Source organism: Phacochoerus africanus, chromosome 4 (genome assembly GCF_016906955.1).
Source record: "Phacochoerus africanus isolate WHEZ1 chromosome 4, ROS_Pafr_v1, whole genome shotgun sequence".
Classification (NCBI taxonomy): domain Eukaryota; kingdom Metazoa; phylum Chordata; class Mammalia; order Artiodactyla; family Suidae; genus Phacochoerus; species Phacochoerus africanus.
The window spans coordinates 81,973,600-81,994,642 of record NC_062547.1 but is presented as its reverse complement, the minus strand read 5'-3'; the positions used below and the strand labels follow the sequence as shown (position 1 = coordinate 81,994,642).

Sequence of the window (21,043 nt, the reverse complement as noted above, 5' to 3'; positions counted from 1 at the left end):
TCCTAATGCAGGGCTGGTGCTCAGAAGCTGAAACAGTAACCACCCCTCCCTGTCTGTCCCACGGCCCCTGCCCACAGGGCTCTTCCAGGCTAGTATCTGTGGGAAGTTACATATAAAGCCAGCATGAGGCACGCCACAGGGGGGTAAGGGCTGCCCCACGGCCAGGGAAAGTGCTTCTGATGCTGCTGATCTGTGAACTTGGGAAGTCAGAAGACAGGAGAATCACTGTCTAAACTGAGATTTATTGGGTTTTTCATTCGTTAGTTTGCACACACGATAGAAACCTGCTGTAAACTTGCACAGTGGGGGTTGCGATGAAAGCTCCAGTGCTTGCCTTTGGTCTGGGAGACAGATGGGTAAACCGATGGTTAACCCAGGGAGGTGAGTGCCTGAGTAGAGGGGCTCTAGGAGCCAGGCGGGAATCAGTAATCCTGGGAGACCTCAGCTTCGCTGAGGAGGTGATGCCTGAACAGAGCCTTGAGACAGAAGTAGATGTTGCACAGCAAAGATAAAGGTGCAGATATAAGAAATAGATTAATGTGTGCATGTTGCAGTTCTATGGGACAATTTGTACTATAAGCAGTAGAGGGATGGAAAAGGACACTGACCTTCATTATCTGTAGTCCTTACAGTAGTCTCGTGAGCTTGCTATTATTAACACGTTTCACAGATGAGAAAACCGAGGTTCAGAGAGGGCCTGAGCAAGGCTTCTCTTACAGAGTAGCATTGTATTGAGTCCTGACCCCTGGTGGCTAGACATATTATAGCACCCTCGTGTGCAAAGATGGAGATTTAGTGAACATTTATTTAGGGATGATATTAGGACAGTGTTAACTGCCAATAGCAGAAACCCAGTTAAAAGATGCTGGGCTTGGTGGAGGTATGGAATTGGCTTAGAGAAATGAAGATATCAAGAGTATCTCCATGCTGGATTCAAGCACTTATACATCATGATAAATTTGTCATTATCAGACTTCTCACTGTGGTAAAATGGGATCATCAGTGGCTCTGCAGCACCAGGACGCGGGTTCGATCCTTTAACACACGGTGCTGGGCCGGGAATCGAACCCACGTCCTGGTGCTGCAGAGCCACTGACGATCCCATTGCATCACCTCACCCCACAAGGACAGAGTGGGGACCTTTGGATCTCAAGGAAGAATCAAGGTCCCATCATCAAGAGAAAGGGAATTGGTGATGGGAAGATGAAAATGAGATGCTGCAAGAAGCACATCCTAGGTAACAGCCACAGTGTCATGTGCTCTTCTAGAGCCCCATTAACATCTCCTATCTTCAAGTGTCAAGGCTCAGGACAAAGATGGGCCATGGGGCCAGGAATGGAGTCAAGGGATAGGAAATCTATTAGAATCTCTAGATGTGTGTAATGTAATAGAGTCTGCACATTGTGGGAATCGAGATTCACTAATCTCTTATCCCAACTTACACTTGGGATGGATGGCAAGTAAGTAAGGGAGGAAGGGCTCCAGACCACAGGATTTTTTTTTTTTTTTTTTTGTCTTTTGTCCTTTTACGGCCACACCCGAGACATATGGAGGTTCCCAGGCTAGGGGTCTAATCGGAACTCTTGCTGCCAGCCTACACCACAGCCACAGCAACGCCAGATCAGAGCCGCTTCTGCGACCTACAGCAATGGCAGGTCCTTAACCCACTGAGTGAGGCCAGGGATCAAACCCGCAACCTCATGGTTCCTAGTTGGATTTGTTTCTGCTGCGCCACAACGGGAACTCCCACTAGAGATTATTAAGTGAAATAAACATGGTACAAATTTTTTATAAGAGGATAGAAATTCCATATGGTAAGGAGGAAGGAGAAGGAGAAAAACAGGCAGTTTAAAACAACAAAGACAAAGGGAAATTTTAGAAAAGCTAGAACAAATATAAAACAGAATCACATGGAAGAAATTAGTCAAAATACATCAATAATCATAGTACATGTAAGTGGAATAAGCTAGGTAGGCCTTTTTCTTTTTTCTTTTTTTTCCCCATCTTTTTAGGGCCATACCCACAGTATATGGAGGTTCCCAGTCTAGCTTGAATAGGAGCTGTAGCCACCGACCTATGCCACAGCCACAGCAGTGTGGGATCTGAGCCACATCTGTGACCTACACCACAGCTCACGGCAATGATGGATCTCAACCCACTGAGCGGGGCCAGGGATCGAACCCACATCCCCATGGATACTAGTCCAGTTCATTACTGCTGAGCCATGATGGGAACTCCAAAGTAAGCCATTTTTATAAAAAAAAAAAAAAGATCATCATACTTGATATTTTAAAATCCAAACAAATACTTTTACAAGAGATAGACTTAAGGAAATAAAAATGTTGAGAGTATAAGGAAGGAAAAATAAGATATACTAGGCAAATACTAGCCAAATGAAATCTGGGTGGTTATATTAAAATCGGACAAAACGAATTATAAGCAAAAAGTATTACTAAAGATAAAGATGGTCACCATCTTTTGAAAAAAGAGTCAATTCACTAGAAGGATAAGAACTCTTAAACTTGTATGGACAAAATAAAACTAGCTTCAAAAAGTAAAATTGACGAAGTAAAATTGACAGAACTACAAAGATAAATTAATCCTTAACACCCTAAACAAGCAATATTAAGAATGAAAGAGATATGCTTACAGCTTCTGAGTGATTATAAGAGAGATACTAAGAACACTGTGATCAATTTATGCCCCAAACGAGGGAAAACTCAGAGGCAGTAAGCAAATTCCTTGCAAAAGGGAACTTGCAAAACTGATTTGGGAAGAAATAGAAAATCTGAATGGTCCTATAACGATTAAAAATAAATGAAATGAATGAAACTCTGGGAGTACTTGGTTTTGCCGAGAAATTCTACCAAACACTCAAGGAACAGATCCGCCCAGTCCTGCCGAAACTCTTTCGCAGGAAAGAAAAAAATGCAACTCTCCCCTTTTCTTTTGATGAGGCCAGCAGATTGTAGATTCAGCAGCAAGTATGAGAAGGGAGATGATAGAAATGAGGGACAATGCAGATGTCCCACAACAGGCTACTGGATAAATAAACGGGAGCGTCTTCCCGTAATGGAATATTTTCTGACAGTGAAAATGAACTATGGGGCCGCATCAACACGTGTTAATCTCCAAAATACAATGTTAGATACCACCTGAAAAAAGGTAGCTACAGACAACATCCTAAAACCTGAGCACATTTATATGAGTAAGGCAGACAGAATAACAATACATTGTTGAGGGATATATACCTATTTGCTAAAACAAGTTGGTTGCTAGTTAATTCTCTTTCTGAGAGGTGGTTGCACTGGTATCCATTTTAATATTCTTTAGCATTTTAAAGCCATGCCTATGTAGTTTTGGGTTTTTTTGGCTTTTGTTTTTTTGCTTTGTAGGGCCGCACCCACGGCATATGGAAGTTCCCAGGCTAGGGGTTGAATCGGGGCTGTAGCTACTGGCCTACGCCACAGCCACAGCAATGCAGGATCCGAGCTGCATCTGCGACCTATACCACAGCTCACTGAAACACCGGATTCTTAAGCCACTGAGCAAGGCCAGACATCGATCCCGCATCCTTATGGATGCTAGTTGGGTTCGTTAACCCATGCATACGTGTTTTTTATGTAGTCTCTTTGAGGTATTTCATTTAAAAATATCTAATGATGGAATCAACCATGTGGCAAAAAGATACGTCCGAATAGAGGAGCTATTTGAGATGTTTCTTTTCTTCTTTTTGTTAGTCTCTGCGTTCTGAATTGTTTACTATGAACATGTGATAGTTCCACAATGATATTTTAAGTGATTTTGTATTAATATTGCAAGCCTTTTAGAAGAAGTGGTTATTTCCTAGCTTAGGGCTAGCTGGTCTTCGATAATTTCACTGATTTATCAGAGTTCAGGCTCCGTCTGGAGTGTTAATCCAAGGGTAGATACCCGCCTGCTTGGTCAAATATGTACCCTGTTGGCACAGAGAAGGGCCAGAGCCTCTGAAGTGCCAAGGATGTGACCTTGAGGTCCAGGTGAGGGCAGGTATTCTGGGGAGGGTGGGACTGGCCAAAGCCACAGGGGGAGCGTCGGCCAAGCCAGGACTCCTGCATTGGCTAAGCCGGAATGTGCCACGCACTGAAGGAGGCTTGGGTGTTGGCCGTAGCTGTTGGCTGTGTCCTTGTTCACAAAGTCAGGCATCTAAATCTACAGCTCCTGTCTGATGGACTCTAAGGGGAAGCATGATGCTCCTCACTCTCTCCATGAGGAAGGGAGACGTGAACTTGATTCCTCTGGGGGCCAGAATGCCTTCCCAGATGATGGCTAGAGCTGAGGCCAGGCACAAGCTTCCCGGGACATCCAGAGGACCCACAGTGGGTCTCAGGTCCAAGGGAGGAGCGGCTCCCAGCTTGAAACTGGACCAGGAATGCTACCACTCCACCGCAGGCAGGGAAGCAAGAAACTAGGTAGCTCCTGTGGCTTCAGACAGAGCTGAAACCAGATTTTGTCCTGACCTGGAGCTGCAGAGACCCCAAGCAGACTTCTCCTTGCTCAGCCTCTCCTGCACTGGGGCCAAGAGGGAGCTGGCCTGGCCAGGAACTCACCAGGACACTCCCCAAACTGAAACCCCACCCCTCTGGATGGGATGAGACTCGAACCCAGCTGCACCTCAGATTGGGACTTGAACCCACTATTCCTGACTTGGGAGGGGACTCAAACCCACTGTCTTTTCATTGAAACTGTTCGCCTGGTCTCAGGACTTACTGAAGCTCAGGTTCTTTTGTCTCGGGGCAGAAAGAATTCAGCGAGAGGCAGAGACAGGCCAAGAGTAAGGTTATTAGCATAGGAAGCTTGTGAGAGACACAGGCCAGGAGAGCAGCTCCAAGAACAAAGAGGGCAACATTTTTATAACCAAAGAGAAAGTGGGGAGGGAAGAAGGCCACCTTCTTCCTCATTCTTGGGTGGACATCAAGGCTTACATCGTTACTTCCTCCTGTAACCCTATATGGTCTAACGGGACTGCCAGGGTGCTATTTATTTATTTATTTATTTATTGTCTTTTGAGGGCTGCACCCATGGCATATGGAGGTTCCCTGGCTAGGGGTCTAATCGGAGCTGCAGCTGCTGGCCTACACCACAGCCACAGCAACATGGGATCCGAGCCTCGTCTGCCACCTACACCACAGCTCACCGGCAACGCCGGATCCTTAACCCATTGAGCAAGGCCAGGGATGGAACCCGAAACCTCATTGTTCCTAGTTGGGTTCGTTAACCACTGAGCCACAATGGGAACTCCTGGGACTGCCATGGTGCTATGTAAATCATATATGTGTATTAGCCAAAAGGTGGTGACATATATGAAAATACGGTAATTCATCTCAGGTTTTGGTATAATATCCCCTTTCACTTAGTTTCTTTCCCCTATATTTCTGTCTTGGCTCCATGTAAGGATGTAGTTTTTCCAGGGTCCATTATCTTACAGACTTCTCAAGGCCAAAGGCAGGTCTTGGATCCCCTTTTCTGTGGGAATGGCCGAAGTCACTTTAGTTTCAAAACGTTCTGGCTGTTGCTTAGCTGCCAGATGTCCTGGGCACTTTCCGGTTGGTGTCTAGCTCATGGCAATCTCTGGAAGTCTCTCTCTCTCTTCCCCTGGTGGATTCTCAGCTGTGAAACTCTTACTCTGTCCCTATCAAAGCCATAGTCACTTGCAAGTACCCTTCCCCCGTGCAGCCCATAGTCAACCTCTCACCTGCATTATATGCACCCGCATCTCTATCCCACCTGACGGTTTTCGTTGAAATATATTTATAAGAAAACTTTATATCATCGCCATAAATGGAAATGCAGGGTCACTCGTGGGAAATTGAAAGTACTTGTGAACATAAATGCAATGACACAAAATAATGCCATCCAAATTTGGCCAGATCCCATTGTCTGATTAAAACTCTGAGCCTGCCCCGATCTCTGTGATAAAGAGAGAGACCTGCATGTTGGATGCTGAAAACACAGGCACGTGACACTGAGCCTTTCCCTCTGACCTCAGGGGTCTTGCAATAAAAGCGATAAAGGAATTCTTTCTTTACCAAAGTGTAGCTGATTTACAAGACTGTGTTAGTTTCTGCTGCACGGCAAAGTGATTCAGTTATATGTACACACACATTCTTTTTTATATTCCATAAAGGAATTCTTATTCACTGAATGTTGCAGAAGGAATAATCAGGTCAGCCATCCACTTCTTAGCAGGCAACAGGGCAAAGGAATTTTGTAGGCCCAGAAGTGGAGGAAATCCTCATCTTTCTGAAAACATACATCAAACATTTTATTAAAAAATTTCTGGGAGTTCCCGTCGTGGCGCAGTGGTTAACGAATCTGACTAGGAACCATGAGGTTGCGGGTTCGATCCCTGCCCTTGCTCAGTGGGTTAACGATCCGGCGTTGCCGTGAGCTGTGGTGCAGGTCGCAGATGCGGCTCGGATCCCACGTTGCTGTGGCTCTGGCGTAGGCTGGCAGCTACAGCTCCGATTAGACCCCTAGCCTGGGAACCTCCCATATGCCGCAGGAGCGGCCCAAGAAATGGCAGAAAGACAAAAAAAAAAAAAAAAAATTTCCTCCCAAGTGTTTGGCTAACTCACCTTCAGGGAGCTTCGATCAGATTGACTCAACAGATATCATCTGAGGACCTACAGTGTGCCAGCCACATAGTAGGTCTGAAAGGCAAGAACCTGGCCTTCAGGGACCATGCATTCTAATAGAGAGACAGACATATTCACAATTGATTTTAATGCAGGCTGAATAAATTTTTGTGTCTTCTTCTCCCAACCTTCCCCCAACTCATGCAAAACATGATGTCAGTGCTCAGGAAGCATGTCCTTAACACACAGGAAGAGCAGACATTAATTGGGCTCCTCCTATGAGCCAGGCAATGCATGGGATACTTTTACACCTATTTTATGACACTTAATCCTTTCAAGAACTGGAAAGGTGGTTATTTTTACCTCCATTCAAGGTTCAGAGGGATGAAGTAACTTGGCTGAGGATACACAGCATGTTAGAAGCTCAGTTGGGATTTGAAAGTGAGTCTCCTGGATGGGGCGAGAAGTCCCTGTTGCATGTGGGAGGTCCCCCCCAACCCCAAAATCCACCCCACCCTTCCCAGGGCCAAGATTAACAGAAGCAAAGGCCAGAGGTTGGGTCTGGCCCCAGGGGCCTTGCTCAGGGGTCCCTTCAGCCCTAACCTGTGCTTGTGTCTCCCCAGGAAGCCAGCGCTGTCCTGCACCGTGTGCTCCAACAACCTTCTGAGCTGCTGCAAGAGCCTTTGGGCACTTAGGTTCCTCCAGAGACACGTGGGAGGCCCCTCCGAGGAACAGCCAGGGGAGCCGCTGGCCGAGGAGCCCCCAAAGACACCACCCCAGGAAGCGGTGAGGACACTGCCCTCCGAGGCTGTCTAGACCCAGCCTCTGGACGCTGAAGATATTGGCTCTTGGTCACCAAGATTTGACTCCTGGAGCCACTAAGGGTCCAGCAGCACCCCCTCCCTCAAACCACCTAGCCTGAGCCTGGGGTCCTCCCGCCTAGGGTGGGGCAGCCTGGTCTGTGCCCTGACTCCCCTGGGTGCCTGCAGCTGCGCTGAATCTCATGGGTTCAAAGCTCACGCTGGTGCTGGCCCTGAGTCATGAGCAGAGACCCGAGGACTTTCAGGGATGCAAGCTCAGGTGTGTACACGGACGCGAATGTGTGGAAACACGCGTGCCTTCTGAGCCTGGCAGAAAGTGTTGCCACGAAGCGATCACGTCTCCCTCCCTTGTGGGTTCGGCAGAATGAAGGGAGAGAGGGGAGAGGGAAGGAAAGGACAAGGAAGGACATTAGCCTTTGATGAAGACCTACTATGCGCCAGGTACTTCACTCACAGGAGCTCATGTAATCCTTACAATGTGCGGCAGGGACCACCTACCTCCCTTCACAGCGCTGGAGACTGAGGCTTCGAGAAGAACCAGGCCGGCCCGGGGCCCCTCATCTAGAAAGTGTGCCTGGAATGTGGGAGGCACTTGAGAAGTAGTTGTTGAAGGAAGAAGGGAACAGATGAATGGACAAACGGGAGGATGGGTGTAAATCCAGGCCTCCAGCCCAGGCTCTTGACACTACACTGCCTCTCTAGAGAGGCCACGGTATGTCCTTGACTCAGCCAACCCTCCTGCTAGCGAGGCTCAGACCCAGAGCCTGGCTGGTGGGGGTGGGGGGGTCCCTTCATGCTGCAGTACTCACCCTCTCTGGTGCTTTCCATAAAGAAGGAGTGGCGTGGAGCAGACTTGCTGGGGAAAGTGTTTGGGGCCATGAGGAGAGGCAGCTGGAGGCAGGGAGGGACGCAACAGGTGTGAAAAGGTGAATTGGCCCTGCAGCGCCCCCTGCTGGATGGATGTGTGATCTGGGCGTGGCAGTGGATGCCTATGAGCGGCCCTTTACTCCTCGGTCCAGTGGAGGGAAAGCTCCCCTTTCCTATTTACAGGCTTGTCGAAGAGACCCAAGGAGGTGGAGGAGGTGACAGCCCCAGAAAGATGAGGGTGTCCGTGGGCTCTCCTCGCTGCTGCTGCCCCTTCCTGAATCCACCCTTCCCTGGGTTCCAAGGCTCCTTTCTGGCGTTCCCCTCCCAGTCCACTGGTACCTTTCAAGCCCTCTTCCTGCTCGCCATCCTCTCCCCAGCCATCAGATGTGGCCACTCCCCAAGGCTCTGTCCTGAGCCTTCTCCTCTGGCTGCAATTTCCAGCCCTCTGAGGCCTCGTCCACTCTGTCTCATCAGAAGTTACCAGGAGTCTTATCTCTAATGAGATTACTCACAGCTTTGCATCTGGATCCCAGGCTCCTTCTGTGAGCTTTCGACCAACTTTCACAGCTGCCTGTCCACAGCTGCACCTTGCCCTTCTTCCCGCACCTGCTCCTCTTCCAGGGTCCTCTTAGACAGAAGCTCTGCCATTGCTTCCGAGGTCAATCTTGGTACCAACCTTCTCCCAGCTCCTCAGAGTCCATCCTCTCAAATCCTGACTCCTCTGTGTACCACCCTTTACTTGGTTCTATCCACCTGCCCTGTCATCCCTCAATCCCACTGCCATCCCCTCCATCAGGACAATTGAAATGGCTTCATGACAGGTGCCCGTATTCCCCACTTGCCTCCCTCCAGTCCACTCTCCACCCTGCAGCCACAGTGGAGCTGTGTGAACCACAAAACCATGGAGAATCCATCTTACAGGAAGTCTGCCCACCCCACAGGGTCAGCCCTGACCGGCCCCTCCAACCTCCTCCTCCTCACGCTCCCCTCCATCTCTTCACCCAACTCCACCGGAATTCTCCTTCGAGCTTGTTCATCTCACTGCTCCTTGCAGCTACCAGACGACACACAGCACTGTTCCCATGACTTGGGAAGCTTCTCTTGCCTTTTCAGCCACAGGATCTCAGATGAAATATTACTTCCTGACCCTATTAGTCCAGGCTTCCCACCCCCACCCTCCAGAACTGTCCTTGGAAGCCACAGGCATGGTTGTCATTTACAGTCATCTGAGTGGTTCCCTGATCCCTGTTCATCTCCCCCACTCAGGAGGTCGAGTCCTGCCTGTTTTGTTGACCACTGGTGTCCAACCTTGTTGAAGACTGGCCTACACAGTAGGTGCTTTAAGTAGCTTATTTGCTAATATACCTAAAGGCATGATTTGCCCCAATGGCCCCCAGAGATGCTCAGTCTTTTGGCTGGATTCCTTCTGGACATCCCAGAATCCCCTCCTTGGAAGTTTTCCCAGGAGTCTGAGTCTCTGGGTCATGGCCAAGTAAATGGAGCATAAAACTGGTCTGTCTGTCTGTCTGTCTGATTGATCACAGACTCAGCTGGTGAGGTCTGAGGTCCAGGTGCCCATGTGCCCTCTGCCACTGCAGGTCTCTGAGCTGCCCCCACCCTCCTGGCGCCCCCTGTTGGCTGCAGAAGTGGGGCGCATGCTGCCTGGAGGAGAAGCATCTGGAGTGGGACCCCAAATCCATGTTTTGTGTTACCGTCATGTTCCAATAAAGCTATCAAGACAGATGCTGCCTTGTGGTTTTATTTTTTAACTTCCTGATGAGGAAATACTCCCCAAATTTCATCATACGGTATGTCTTGATTTAGAAAAAGAATCATGATAAAATCGTTGGGGTAAAGGCCAACTAGAAAGTTGCCTTGAAAAGTAAAAGAGGAGTTCCTGTCGTGGCGCAGTGGTTAACGAATCTGACTAGGAACCATGAGGTTGCAGGTTCGGTCCCTGCCCTTGCTCAGTGGGTTAATGATCCGGCGTTGCCGTGAGCTGTGGTGTAGGTTGCAGACGCGGCTCGGATCCCGCATTGCTGTGGCTCTGGCGTAGGCCAGTGGCTGCAGCTCGGATTCAACCCCTAGCCTGGGAACCTCCATATGCCGTGGGAGTGGCCCAAGAAAGAGCAAAAAAAAAAAAAAAAAAAGTTAAAGAGTTTCCTGAAAATGACGTCTCATCTTGAAACATTATTAGAAATGAGGGACGTGCTGGTAGGAAGGATCAGACCTTTATCCTGCTCACCTGGTGACCCAAGTACATGGTAGCACTCAGTGTGTGTGGAATGGAATATTTCTGAAATTTTCAGATTCAGAGATGCTTTTGTTAGGTGGGAGAAAAAGGAATCTTTTTTTTTTTAATGGCCTCACCCGTGGCCTATAGAAGTTCCCAGGCTAGAGGTCGAATTGGGGCTTTAGCTGCAGGCCTACACTGGATTCAAGCACATCTGTAACCTATGCCGCAGCTTGCAGCAACGCGGATCCTTAACCCGCTGAGCGAGGCCAGGGATCAAACCCACATCCTCACGGAGACAATGCCGGGTCCTTAACCTGTAGAGCCACAATAGGAACTCGAAGAAATCTTTAAAAATGGACAACTTAACGCACGTGAGAGAGGGTGCATTAGGTACAACTTTAAAAAATCAGGCCAATGGAAAAAAATCGTGGATTATGTGCAAGAAATGAAACCCACAGTCCCCCTTTGGTTTGGGAAAACAGAGGGAGGGAGCTGACCAGGGTCAAGATCATTGTTTGATAACCACAGCGTCAGCAGTGAGCAGTGTCCCCTGGGGTGGAAGGAAGAGGCAGAAGGACCAAGACACACCTTGGTGAATTTCCACAGGAGGCAGAGGAGAGATCGTGAGTCATCACAATCAAAGCTTAAGGGAGCTGATCCGCCTGAAATGGTTTCTCATGTATTTCAGGACAGAGAATACAAAGCGTGTCAAGGGATCCTTGGGGAAGATGAAAGTAGCGGACTGATGGAGTCATTAGATGATGTCAAGCAGTTCTCTGAAGATGCTATAAAAAGGCCAGGAAAGTGTCCCCTGTATGATAACCGTGCATGTGGTGAATATAAGGGCACTTTATAGAGGCCACCAGCCGGGGCTGGAAGCCTTGGAAACACAATTTCCAGAATCCCATGCCAACAGCTTTAGATCCCACCGCTGGGAAGCAGGGGAGAAGCAAAACCATAGTTGCTCAAAAGGCCAAGGGGGGGGGGGGAAGAGGGCCCCCGAGTCAGGGGGCTAGAAGGGGCCACTGCGGGGGAGTCTGCGTGGAGCACAGCGAGCACGGCATCAAGAGGGCACTGAAATGACGAGGTCTGTGCTATGAAAAGATCATTCAGAGACCAGCTTGGGGACATCCACTGAGGGGGCAGAGGGTGGAAGCAGAGCGAGCGCAGCAGCTCCATTGCAGGGGAGGGTTGACAACCACATCTTATTAGGAGCCACTCCAGACTCTACAGCAGACTTCAGGCTGTGGGCTGGGGACCCAGCGGAAACAGACCTTCCCTGCCCACCCCAGCCCCCAAGAGAGATGGGCTTATACTGAAACATTACCAGGCAATCAGGGAAGGAATGGGACACGAGGGCCATAGGTAAGGATGTGGGCCAAGGCAGCCGTGAACTTGTAAGGAGAAGGTTCCCAGGGCACATTGGGATGCGTTTAAACTCAGGTTAGAAGCTTGCTGGGTGGTAGGAAGTGCTCAGGTGCCCGGATCGGGGGCTGGGCACCCATCTCAGCTAGGCAGCTGCAGTTCACATGCTTGGCTGATCAGAATCCATCTGGACCTTTGTGGGGAGAGTTTATTGTCTTCACTCTCCATTTTGGGGGGCTTTTTCCATGTCACTCAAGCAGGAAATGACAGCCAAGGACACCCTTCTCCCACCACAATTCCCAAGCCTCACCAAAATTCCAAGCATTCCAGGGATAACTCAAGAGCCATCAAAGGTTACCAAGAGCCCACTGAGAAAAGCCCCCTTCGCCCCGCCAGCAGTCCTATGGGGCTCATGATTTTGTTATTTTGGAGGTCGTTGCAGATGTTGGCACCAGGACCCCAACCTTCCCACTCAGGGTCACACAGAATAACCTGTTCTCATGCCCTGAGATGCCACCACGTGAGACAAGGCACAGGCTTGGCTGGATCACGCTCTTCACTCCCTGGAGCTTTGTCAGGGCTTTCATGTCCCTGGTGGGCCTGGCAGGATTCCCAAGGAAATAGGGCTCTAGAGGGACCTGCCATCTGGGCTGTGTGACTCCCAGATAAACCTGTCCTTCACTTTCAGCTGACATACACAAGCCCTTCCATGCACCCAGACTTTACGTCAGCCCCTCTACTGGCACTGGTCCAGTTTTTCCACTGGGTATAGGTAAAGGACAGCATCCCCACCACCTGGGGTCTGAAGAGGGACAAGGATGCCCAAAGTGAAAAATCTAGGGAGGTGATACCACTGGAATTCCAACCCAGACCTGCTTGTCTCCAAAATCCATTTTATCATTCATATGATGAAATTCACTTTTAAGGATTAAGTGATCATCAGAAATCACCTCTTTTCAGAATTGTGACCTTACAGAGAAAGCCAGAGTTCCTTGGACCACCCCCATCCTTTTCCTCTAGGGATTCGCAAGGCAATCACTGCTACCAAGTGTGCTGGATGGTGTTTGGCTCAGTGTTGTTTGGTTTTCAACATAACAGTTCCGATGAACCTCAGGAACCGAATTTAATAATTTGTCTTCAAGGTTCAACCACATTCCATTTAGCTGTTCCCCTAGCTGGGGCCATCTGAATCGTTTCTACTTTTCGGCTTTTTATTTTATTTATTTTTATTTTATTTATTTATTTATTTGCTTTTTAGGGCCACACCTGCAGCATATGGAAATCCCCAGGCTAGGTGTGAAATAGAAGCTACAGCTGCCAGCCTACACCACAGACACAGCAATGCCAGATCCGAGCCGCATCTGAGACCTACACCACAGCTCACGGCAATGCTGGATCCTTAACCTGCTGAGCAAGGCCAGGGATCAAACACGCAATCTCATGGTTCCTAGTCGGATTCGTTTATCGTTTCTGTTGCACCACGACAGGGACTCCCTAATTTTTGGCTTTTTAGATAATAATATGCTGGTGTTCCTGTTGTGGCTCAACAGGTTAAGAACTTGACACAGTGCCCATGAGGATGCAGGTTCGATCCCTGGCTTCGTTCAGTGGGTTAAGGATCTGGCATTTCCTAAAGCTGCAGCTCGGATCCAGTGTTGCTGTGGCTGTGGTGTAGGCTGGCAGTTGCAGCTCCAATTTGACCCCTTGCCCCTGGGAACTTCCATATGCTGCACCTCTGGCTGTAATAAATAAATAAATTAATTAATTAATTAAAAATGCTTTTCCAGGAGTTCCCGTCGTGGCGCAGTGGTTAACGAATCCGACTAGGAACCATGAGGTTGCGGGTTCGGTCCCTGCCCTTGCTCAGTGGGTTAATGATCCGGCGTTGCTGTGAGCTGTGGTGTAGGTTGCAGATGCGGCTCGGATCCCGCGTTGCTGTGGCTCTGGTGTAGGCCAGTGGCTACAGCTCCGATTCGACCCCTAGCCTGGGAACCTCCATATGCCGCGGGAGCGGCCCAAGAAATAGCAAAAAGACAAAAAAAAAATGCTTTTCCATTATAGGTTATTATAAGATACTGAATATACTTCCTTGCACAATACAATAGGTCCTTGTTGTTTATCTAGTTTATATAGTGTGTGTCTGTTAATTCCATCCTCCTAATTTATCTATCTCCCCACTTTCCCCTTTGGTAACCATTTGTTTTCTATGTCTGTGAGTCTGTTTCTGATTTGTAAATAAGCTCATTTGAATCACTTTGCTGTACACCTGAAACAAACACATTATAAAATCAGCTATACTTCAATTAAAATAATAATAATATGCTGATCATCTGAAACAGTGTTTCTTTATGCACATCTGCAAGTTGTGTTGTTGTTGTTGGAGTGTGTGTGTCTAGTATGCGTATGTGTAACTCTGAATCTGGAGCATATGTGTTGTTGAATAGTACTCCTGAGAGGTGCGGCTCATTCTAGGTCCCACCACCAACACTAGGGGGGCCTGGCTCCCCACCATCCACTTGTGCTTTTTCTACCTCCTTGCACACTAGTTTCTCCATCCATAAGATGGGGATAATTACAGCATCTCCCAGGGTTGTTGGGGGAGTCAATGAAATCATACTTGCAAGGTACTTAGAACAATGCAATAAAAGAACTTAGATATTAGTCCACGCTCAATAAATGTCCACAGTGGCTACTACTAAAAGGCAAGTCATTCTAAGCACTCTTGTGCTCAAACACCTGCATGGCTTCTATCACTCATAGATACAGACCAGGTCCCCTGGCTTGGCATTCACAGCCTTGCCAGATCTAGGCCATGTTCCCTTGGTGCTCCCATGTGGAAGTAGGTTCCAGCCATGAGATGTACCCACCCCACTCTGAATGGCTACGCCTTCTTACTCTGTCAATTCTGAGCTTTTGAAATGCCAAGCCCTGGCAAGCTACCCCTCCCCCAAAGTTGGGGAACTCCCTCACCACCCTGGGAGCTCAGTCCAGGATGGGAGACCAAACCAGAGCTAACCTGGACACCTAACATCTCATAGAGATGTAGGGATGAAGAGAATTCTGAGTTTACTCCAAGTCTTTTTCCCAGGGCCTTGGGGTATATCTGACCTAGTGGGCTGAGCCCAATAGGACATTGAGAGTGACAGGTACAGTCCTCTCTGACACTCATTTTCCCATCCATGAAATGCTGCTGCATACATTTTCCTTTACGCTATTCTAACCTAAATGGCCTTTTAAAGAAAAGGCCCCTTCATTGTTAACTGGGTCCCCCTTTTTTTTTCTGTTGTGCACCTGGATGAGTCTGAAAATGAATTTATCTGCATAATGATGGAAGAAGAATTTGGAGTTCCTGAGGCACAGTCTGGAGTGGCAGATGGTGAGGAGGAGGGATGGGAAAAGAGGAACGAGACGAGAGCCACCAAGACAGGGACCATGCACATTCCCAAAATGACACTTCGAGGAAAAGGGAGTGCCTAGTGTTCATGTTATTTTTGTGATGCGATGCAAACCCTTCGCCACCTCTCCTCCTACAAAAAGATCTCCAGAAAAGTCCACTGTCCTCATGCATATGTCAGATGAGGGGCTTTTGGGGGAAATCTAAGAAGAGGGTGGAGTTTCACATCTGGGTTCAGGACAGAAGGGGCCCTAGAGGAGGTAGGTACCCAGAGGCAGGGGAAGACCATGAGAATCTGAGAACTTGAGCCCTTTGGGAAGTTACCAGAGTCTTGGGGAAGGCTGTGGACCTCCTAGATGGGAATGAATGAGTGGGATCAAACCAACCTTGTCCAGATCACAAGGGGCTGGGAGCCTCAGATGTCATTTCGGTTACACAGGGTTCATAAAATCTACTTGATAGCGTTAAGAGATATAATGAGTAAGAGCATCCAATGGATACACAGAGACATAATTATTTCAGGTAGATTTTCTTCCTGGTTACACCCTCCAGAAAATGCCTGCCCCACAATGCCAGACACAATGTAATAGAAATTTCCAAGTTGAAGATCAGGCCTCACACAGCACCAAATGCTAAAGCACTGGGTGAATCTAAGCAGGTGTTTCAAACAGCCTGAAAAAGTTTAGACTCATATTACATGTGAGAAGAGGAGATGGGGGGGGTGGTCTCTGTTCTTGGAGACTGTGTCCTCCGAAATAGGTCACTAAAGATAGGCTCAGCTCAAGCTGAATTATAGTTTGAGTCAGCCAGGCAGGGTAGGGAGCTCTGAAACATCGTGGAAATAAGCCACAAATGTGTCCACTCAGATATCCGGGCCATTTTTTCTCTTAGCTGGCAAAATGTGCAGTGACCCTACACTTGCAACAAAATTAATGGCACCCTCTTTTGGATTAAAAAAAAAAATCTCTTGCTGTGCTGACCTTTCTTTGGGTTTTTACTTTCTTAAATGATATAATTCACATACCACAAAATGATTCACATACATTCATTGAGATATAATTCACATGCATTTTAAAGTATGCAATTCAGGAGTTCCCGTCGTGGCGCAGTGGTTAACGAATCCAACTAGGAACCATGAGGCTGTGGATTCGGTCCCTGCCCTTGCTCTAGGAACCATGAGGTTGTGGGTTCGGTCCCTGCCCTTGCTCAGTGGGTTAACGATCCGGCGTTGCCATGAGCTGTGGTGTAGGTTGCAGACGCGGCTCGGATCCCGCGTTGCTGTGGCTCTGGCGTAGGCCGGTGGCTACAGCTCCGATTCGACTCCTAGCCTGGGAACCTCCTTATGCCGCGGGAGCAGCTCAAAGAAATAGCAAAAAAAAAGACCAAAAAAAAAGTATGCAATTCAGTAATTTTTAGTATATTCACAAAGTTGTGCAACCATCACCACTAATTCCAGAATGTTTTCATCACCCCAAAAGAAACCCCATGCCCACTGGCAGACACTCCCCTAGCTCTGACAATACTCATTGCCTTTCTGTTCTCCATGGATTGGTCAATTCTGGATATTTTGCCATATACACCTGCAGTGAGAGAGCACTTGGAGTCTACAGTGATATCTGCTGAAATTCAAAACCCCAGTGGTCATTTTTTCAGCTTACCAATAAAAATCATGCGCTTACCAATAAAAAAAAAACAACTTATTACCTAAAATTAAAACTCTTTACTATACCTCCCACTAAGTTATTTGATTTGGATACTTCCCAAAGGCAACCTAGGAAAGGAACCGTACACACACACACACACACACACACACAAAATGGGAAATGTTTGCAGCATATTTTCAGAACTGACTCTGCTGGGACAGGAAGGAGTAGGCAAATTTCTGTTCATAGTTCTTATGAACAGCAAAATAAATTTTCCCCTGACCCAGATGCATAAATGTGAAACAGAGATTGAAAGACCTAGATTTGAAGGGATGCCAAACTATTTACCTGCCTGGGTACCCAAGCAGATAGGGCCAGCATTGATCCTGGTAGATTTGCTCAGAAAAGCCCTTTTCTATTGGAGATTTTATTCAAAACTTGGGAATAAGGCTAAAGGGTACCAGCATGTCCTCTGAGGGTCACATAGGAGTATACTTAGCAGGCCTGGCCAGGATTATCTGATTCTCTAGAGGAATGTCCCTTCGTTTGATTTACTATTTACAATTGATTAGGGACCAGATTCTGCAAGTCACACATTAACTTGTATAAGAGTGATAAGTTGCAAATAATTTTCTTCTGGCTCAGGAGAAATGCAAAGGATTTCTGCCCAGCAGAAAAGGTAAAGCCAAAGGTTTTGGTTTATTGTTTGGTGGAACACCAATTAATTTTGTGTTTAACTTAGCAATCTTATTTCAAGATTCTTCCTTTCTAAATCTACAGCTATCTCTCAGATACTTCTTTGATCCAACTTTACCTTCTGTTTTTCCCCTCACTAATGGGTTTAAATTAATCTGTCGTGTGTTGACTATACATTTGTATGAGTCTTTTTTTTTTTTTTCTTTTTAGGGCCGCACCTGCAGCATATGGAATTTCCCAGGCTAGGGGTTGAATTGGAGCTGCAGATGCAGGTCTATGCCACAGCCATAGCAACATAGGACCTGAGCCACATCCGTGACCTACACCACAGCTGCATCCCTACCTTACAGCTTAACCCACTTAAGCCATCCTTAACCCACTGAATGAGGCCGGGGATTGAAACCGCATCCTCATGGATACTAGGTCAGGTTCTTAACCCACTGAGCCACAACGGGAATTCTTGAGTCATGTTTTTAATCTTTTAAACGTTGTACTTTGACAGAATGTTGGGTTTCTAACCACAGCCACTGCAATGCTGCTGGCAGGGTCATCCGGTTGATTGGACACAGTGAGGACAAAAATTTCCAAGACGTACAAAGATACTGGGGACCTGAAAATAAATTCAGAGCCTCCAAAATATGAAAATAAAAATGTAAATTAAAGAATCAATAAATGCTTACTGAAATATCTACAAGAAACAACATTTAAAATATCTATATAAAGTATAGCCTGTTGACTGCAGCTCACCTCAACTCATGATTATACAGAAATTATTTTAAGATGGAATATTCTCCATGGTCACAGCTTCTGATGTTAGGAATCCCTCAAGACAGAAAGGAAGGCATGTGTTGATTTCACCCACTGTAAAGTAAAGTAAAAATAGCTATGTACTTGGAGACCATCTCTTAAAGGGACAGGCAGTCCCACTCACCCCATTTCTGAGATGAGATTGATATTGGGCTATGGAAACCTGGCTCCACCTGCCAAACCCATCTGGGCTCCCCAGGACCTGGCAGGAGAGGGTAAGAACCATTCCTGCCCCCCTCTGACTTCCTTTATCTCCAGGATACTGTGTCATTTCTCTGTGGTCACTTGCCATGCGCCAGAGTCTGGGGCAGGCTGGGGTCATGATACACATCAGCCGTCCAGCCTGGCAACAAGATCCACTTCGCCTCTGCATGACCCACCAAACTTCATGGGAAATCGTACTAATAGGAGCCTCCTTTTACTACCTAGGGGCAACAGCCATCCAACCTATTTGGCTTCGTGGAATCTTTGCCCCAGGCTGTGATGACCTGGCACTAAGAAATACCAGGAATGTTCTGATTTTGAGCTGTCTTGAGGGTCATCCATTCACTGCTGGTATCCCTTAGGGGCAAAGAAGAGATCTCAACAGGGATTTCATATCCTCATGCCCACACATCATCAACTATTTTTAAAAAGATCCTCATTTCAATTTTTGATCATCCAGAAGTATCCATTTTGATCTGACATGGATAGCAAGTGCGGTTATCAAATAGCATTACCGCCTTTTTCAAGCACAAGGAATTGAACCACACCAAGATCATCTTAGAGCCATGGGGCGGGAGTGAAGGCTCTTGTTCTCACCTCCCTGAAACTGTGGTCAGGCCCACATTGTTTCATTGTTGACAAAGTCAAATTCTATTTTGACCCAAGGTAAGAGGAGAAAGCAAATATGCAAGCTGTGGGTCTCAAGGCTTTTACCACGAGGGACCCCACTCCTCTCTCAGTCAAAAGGTCTGAATTGCGCCGCTGATCAAGTTCTAATGGAACTTTAGGGCGTGTTATTTATTCGTTTACACCTCAGTTGCCCCAACTGTAAAATGGGAGTGGCCATTAGTGTAAGGATCAGGTCACGACAGAATGAGATAATGTCCCCACAGTGCCTGGCACTTATTTGGTACCCAGTAAATATTTACTTTAAAACTCCCACGATTTTAAAATAAATAACTATTTCACATGTCACCAAATAAAGGTCGTCAAGGTGTCTAGGTCTAAGATAATCCTGTAGTTTGATGAATGATGAAAAAATGCTAACCTCGGGGGACTTATTCTGCACTTTATCAGAAGATGTTTTCGGACCCTACCTTAAATGACTTTATTAGTATTGAATTCAATTGCAGTTCACCAGCTGGCATAATATTCCTGCTTGCAGAATATGTTTAAATATAAACATTGATTAGTTTTGATTTTGCAGTCTTATTTTTATTCTGGAATAATACGCAGGCAGAAGCTAGACAGGGGGAGGGTGACTAAAGCAGTGAGAAGGGCCAGAAGGGCCAGAAAGCCTGAGATGGAGGTTATAAACTGCAGAAACTGCCATAGGAGCCCTCATGGGGTTGTTTAAATATTTACCCAATGTTTAAATAGAACGCGACTTGGAAAGAATTGGAAAGGATTGAAATCCTTTATTTGGCAAGATCAGATCCATCCTTCTTCTTCCAACCAGGGGTCTCCAAAAACAAAAGTGACATGCTATTAGGAGAAAATGTAAATGCGTCACTTTCGTGCACTGCTGAGTTAAGGCTGCTGGGTTTACTCCCACTAAACTTGTTCTTCCGTCTATTCAGTCTATTTCTTGCCCTGGCAGGCAGCTGTCAATCATGGTTGCCCAAACCTGTGGGTACCTGCTCCCTTTTCAGGTGGCTTCCCTTATTGTGAATTCCTCCTGCCCAAGGGAGAATGCAAACAGCTGCCTTTGCCAGCCTTCTTCGCCCCTCAGGTGCAGGCATGTGACTAAGACTTTCCCCATCAAAGGCAGGAAGCACCTTTCATTTAAAAAGAAGCTCTGTGCAGAAAGCGGTGGGCGGCCACAGCCACAGCTCCTGCCAGCCTGTTCTGCCACGAATCTGTGAGCTTTCTAATAACCCCTATGCGAACAAATCCTTTCCTGCTTAATACCCAGCTCCTGGCACAGAATGGGTACTCAGTGAATCCTAATTGAATGAGGGTCTGGAGAACCAAAACCTCTGCTGAGCACGGCTTTTTGAGGACCTGTCTGCAGCCTTGGGAAGAAGAGCTGGGTCCGCTTCGACCTATGTCTTCCCTGATTCACTAGGAAAACAGGGGCCATGTCCTTCAAACCCTTGGTCTGGCAAGAGTTGGCACAGAGTGGACCCCTCCAATGAGTATTGAATCAGGGAGGAGGGAGCAGATGTGTGACACCAGCCCTCACCCCTGACTGGTATTTTTTCATGCCCTCTACCTCTTCCTGTCTCTCCGGGATGGCTTTAAGTCCCTGGGGCACATGACCCATTGGAGAAGGTGGGACAAGGGGCTCTTCCAAGACCACCCTGGACTCCAGGCAAGGGGAGGCCCCTGCTGTGATTCCTGTGCCTTGTAAAATCCTCCCTTGGCCCTCCAGCTGCAGCTCCCTGGGGTCA

General features: G+C 47.4%; 1 protein-coding gene across 5 annotated transcripts in view; it reads left to right on the top strand.

Moving 5' to 3' along the window:
• The window catches only part of HRH2 (histamine receptor H2), a 47,822-nt gene extending 37,774 nt beyond the window's left edge, over positions 1-10,048 (top strand). For 4 of the 5 annotated variants that reach the window (XM_047778073.1, XM_047778074.1, XM_047778076.1 and 1 more), the window contains one exon: positions 7,241-10,048. In XM_047778073.1, coding sequence (XP_047634029.1) covers positions 7,241-7,433 — 193 coding nt within the window. In that variant the 3' untranslated portion in view covers positions 7,434-10,048. The remainder of the gene's footprint in view (positions 1-7,240) is intronic. The other variant, XR_007134501.1, reaches the window with a different exon arrangement.
• Positions 10,049-21,043: the final 10,995 nt, after the last annotated feature.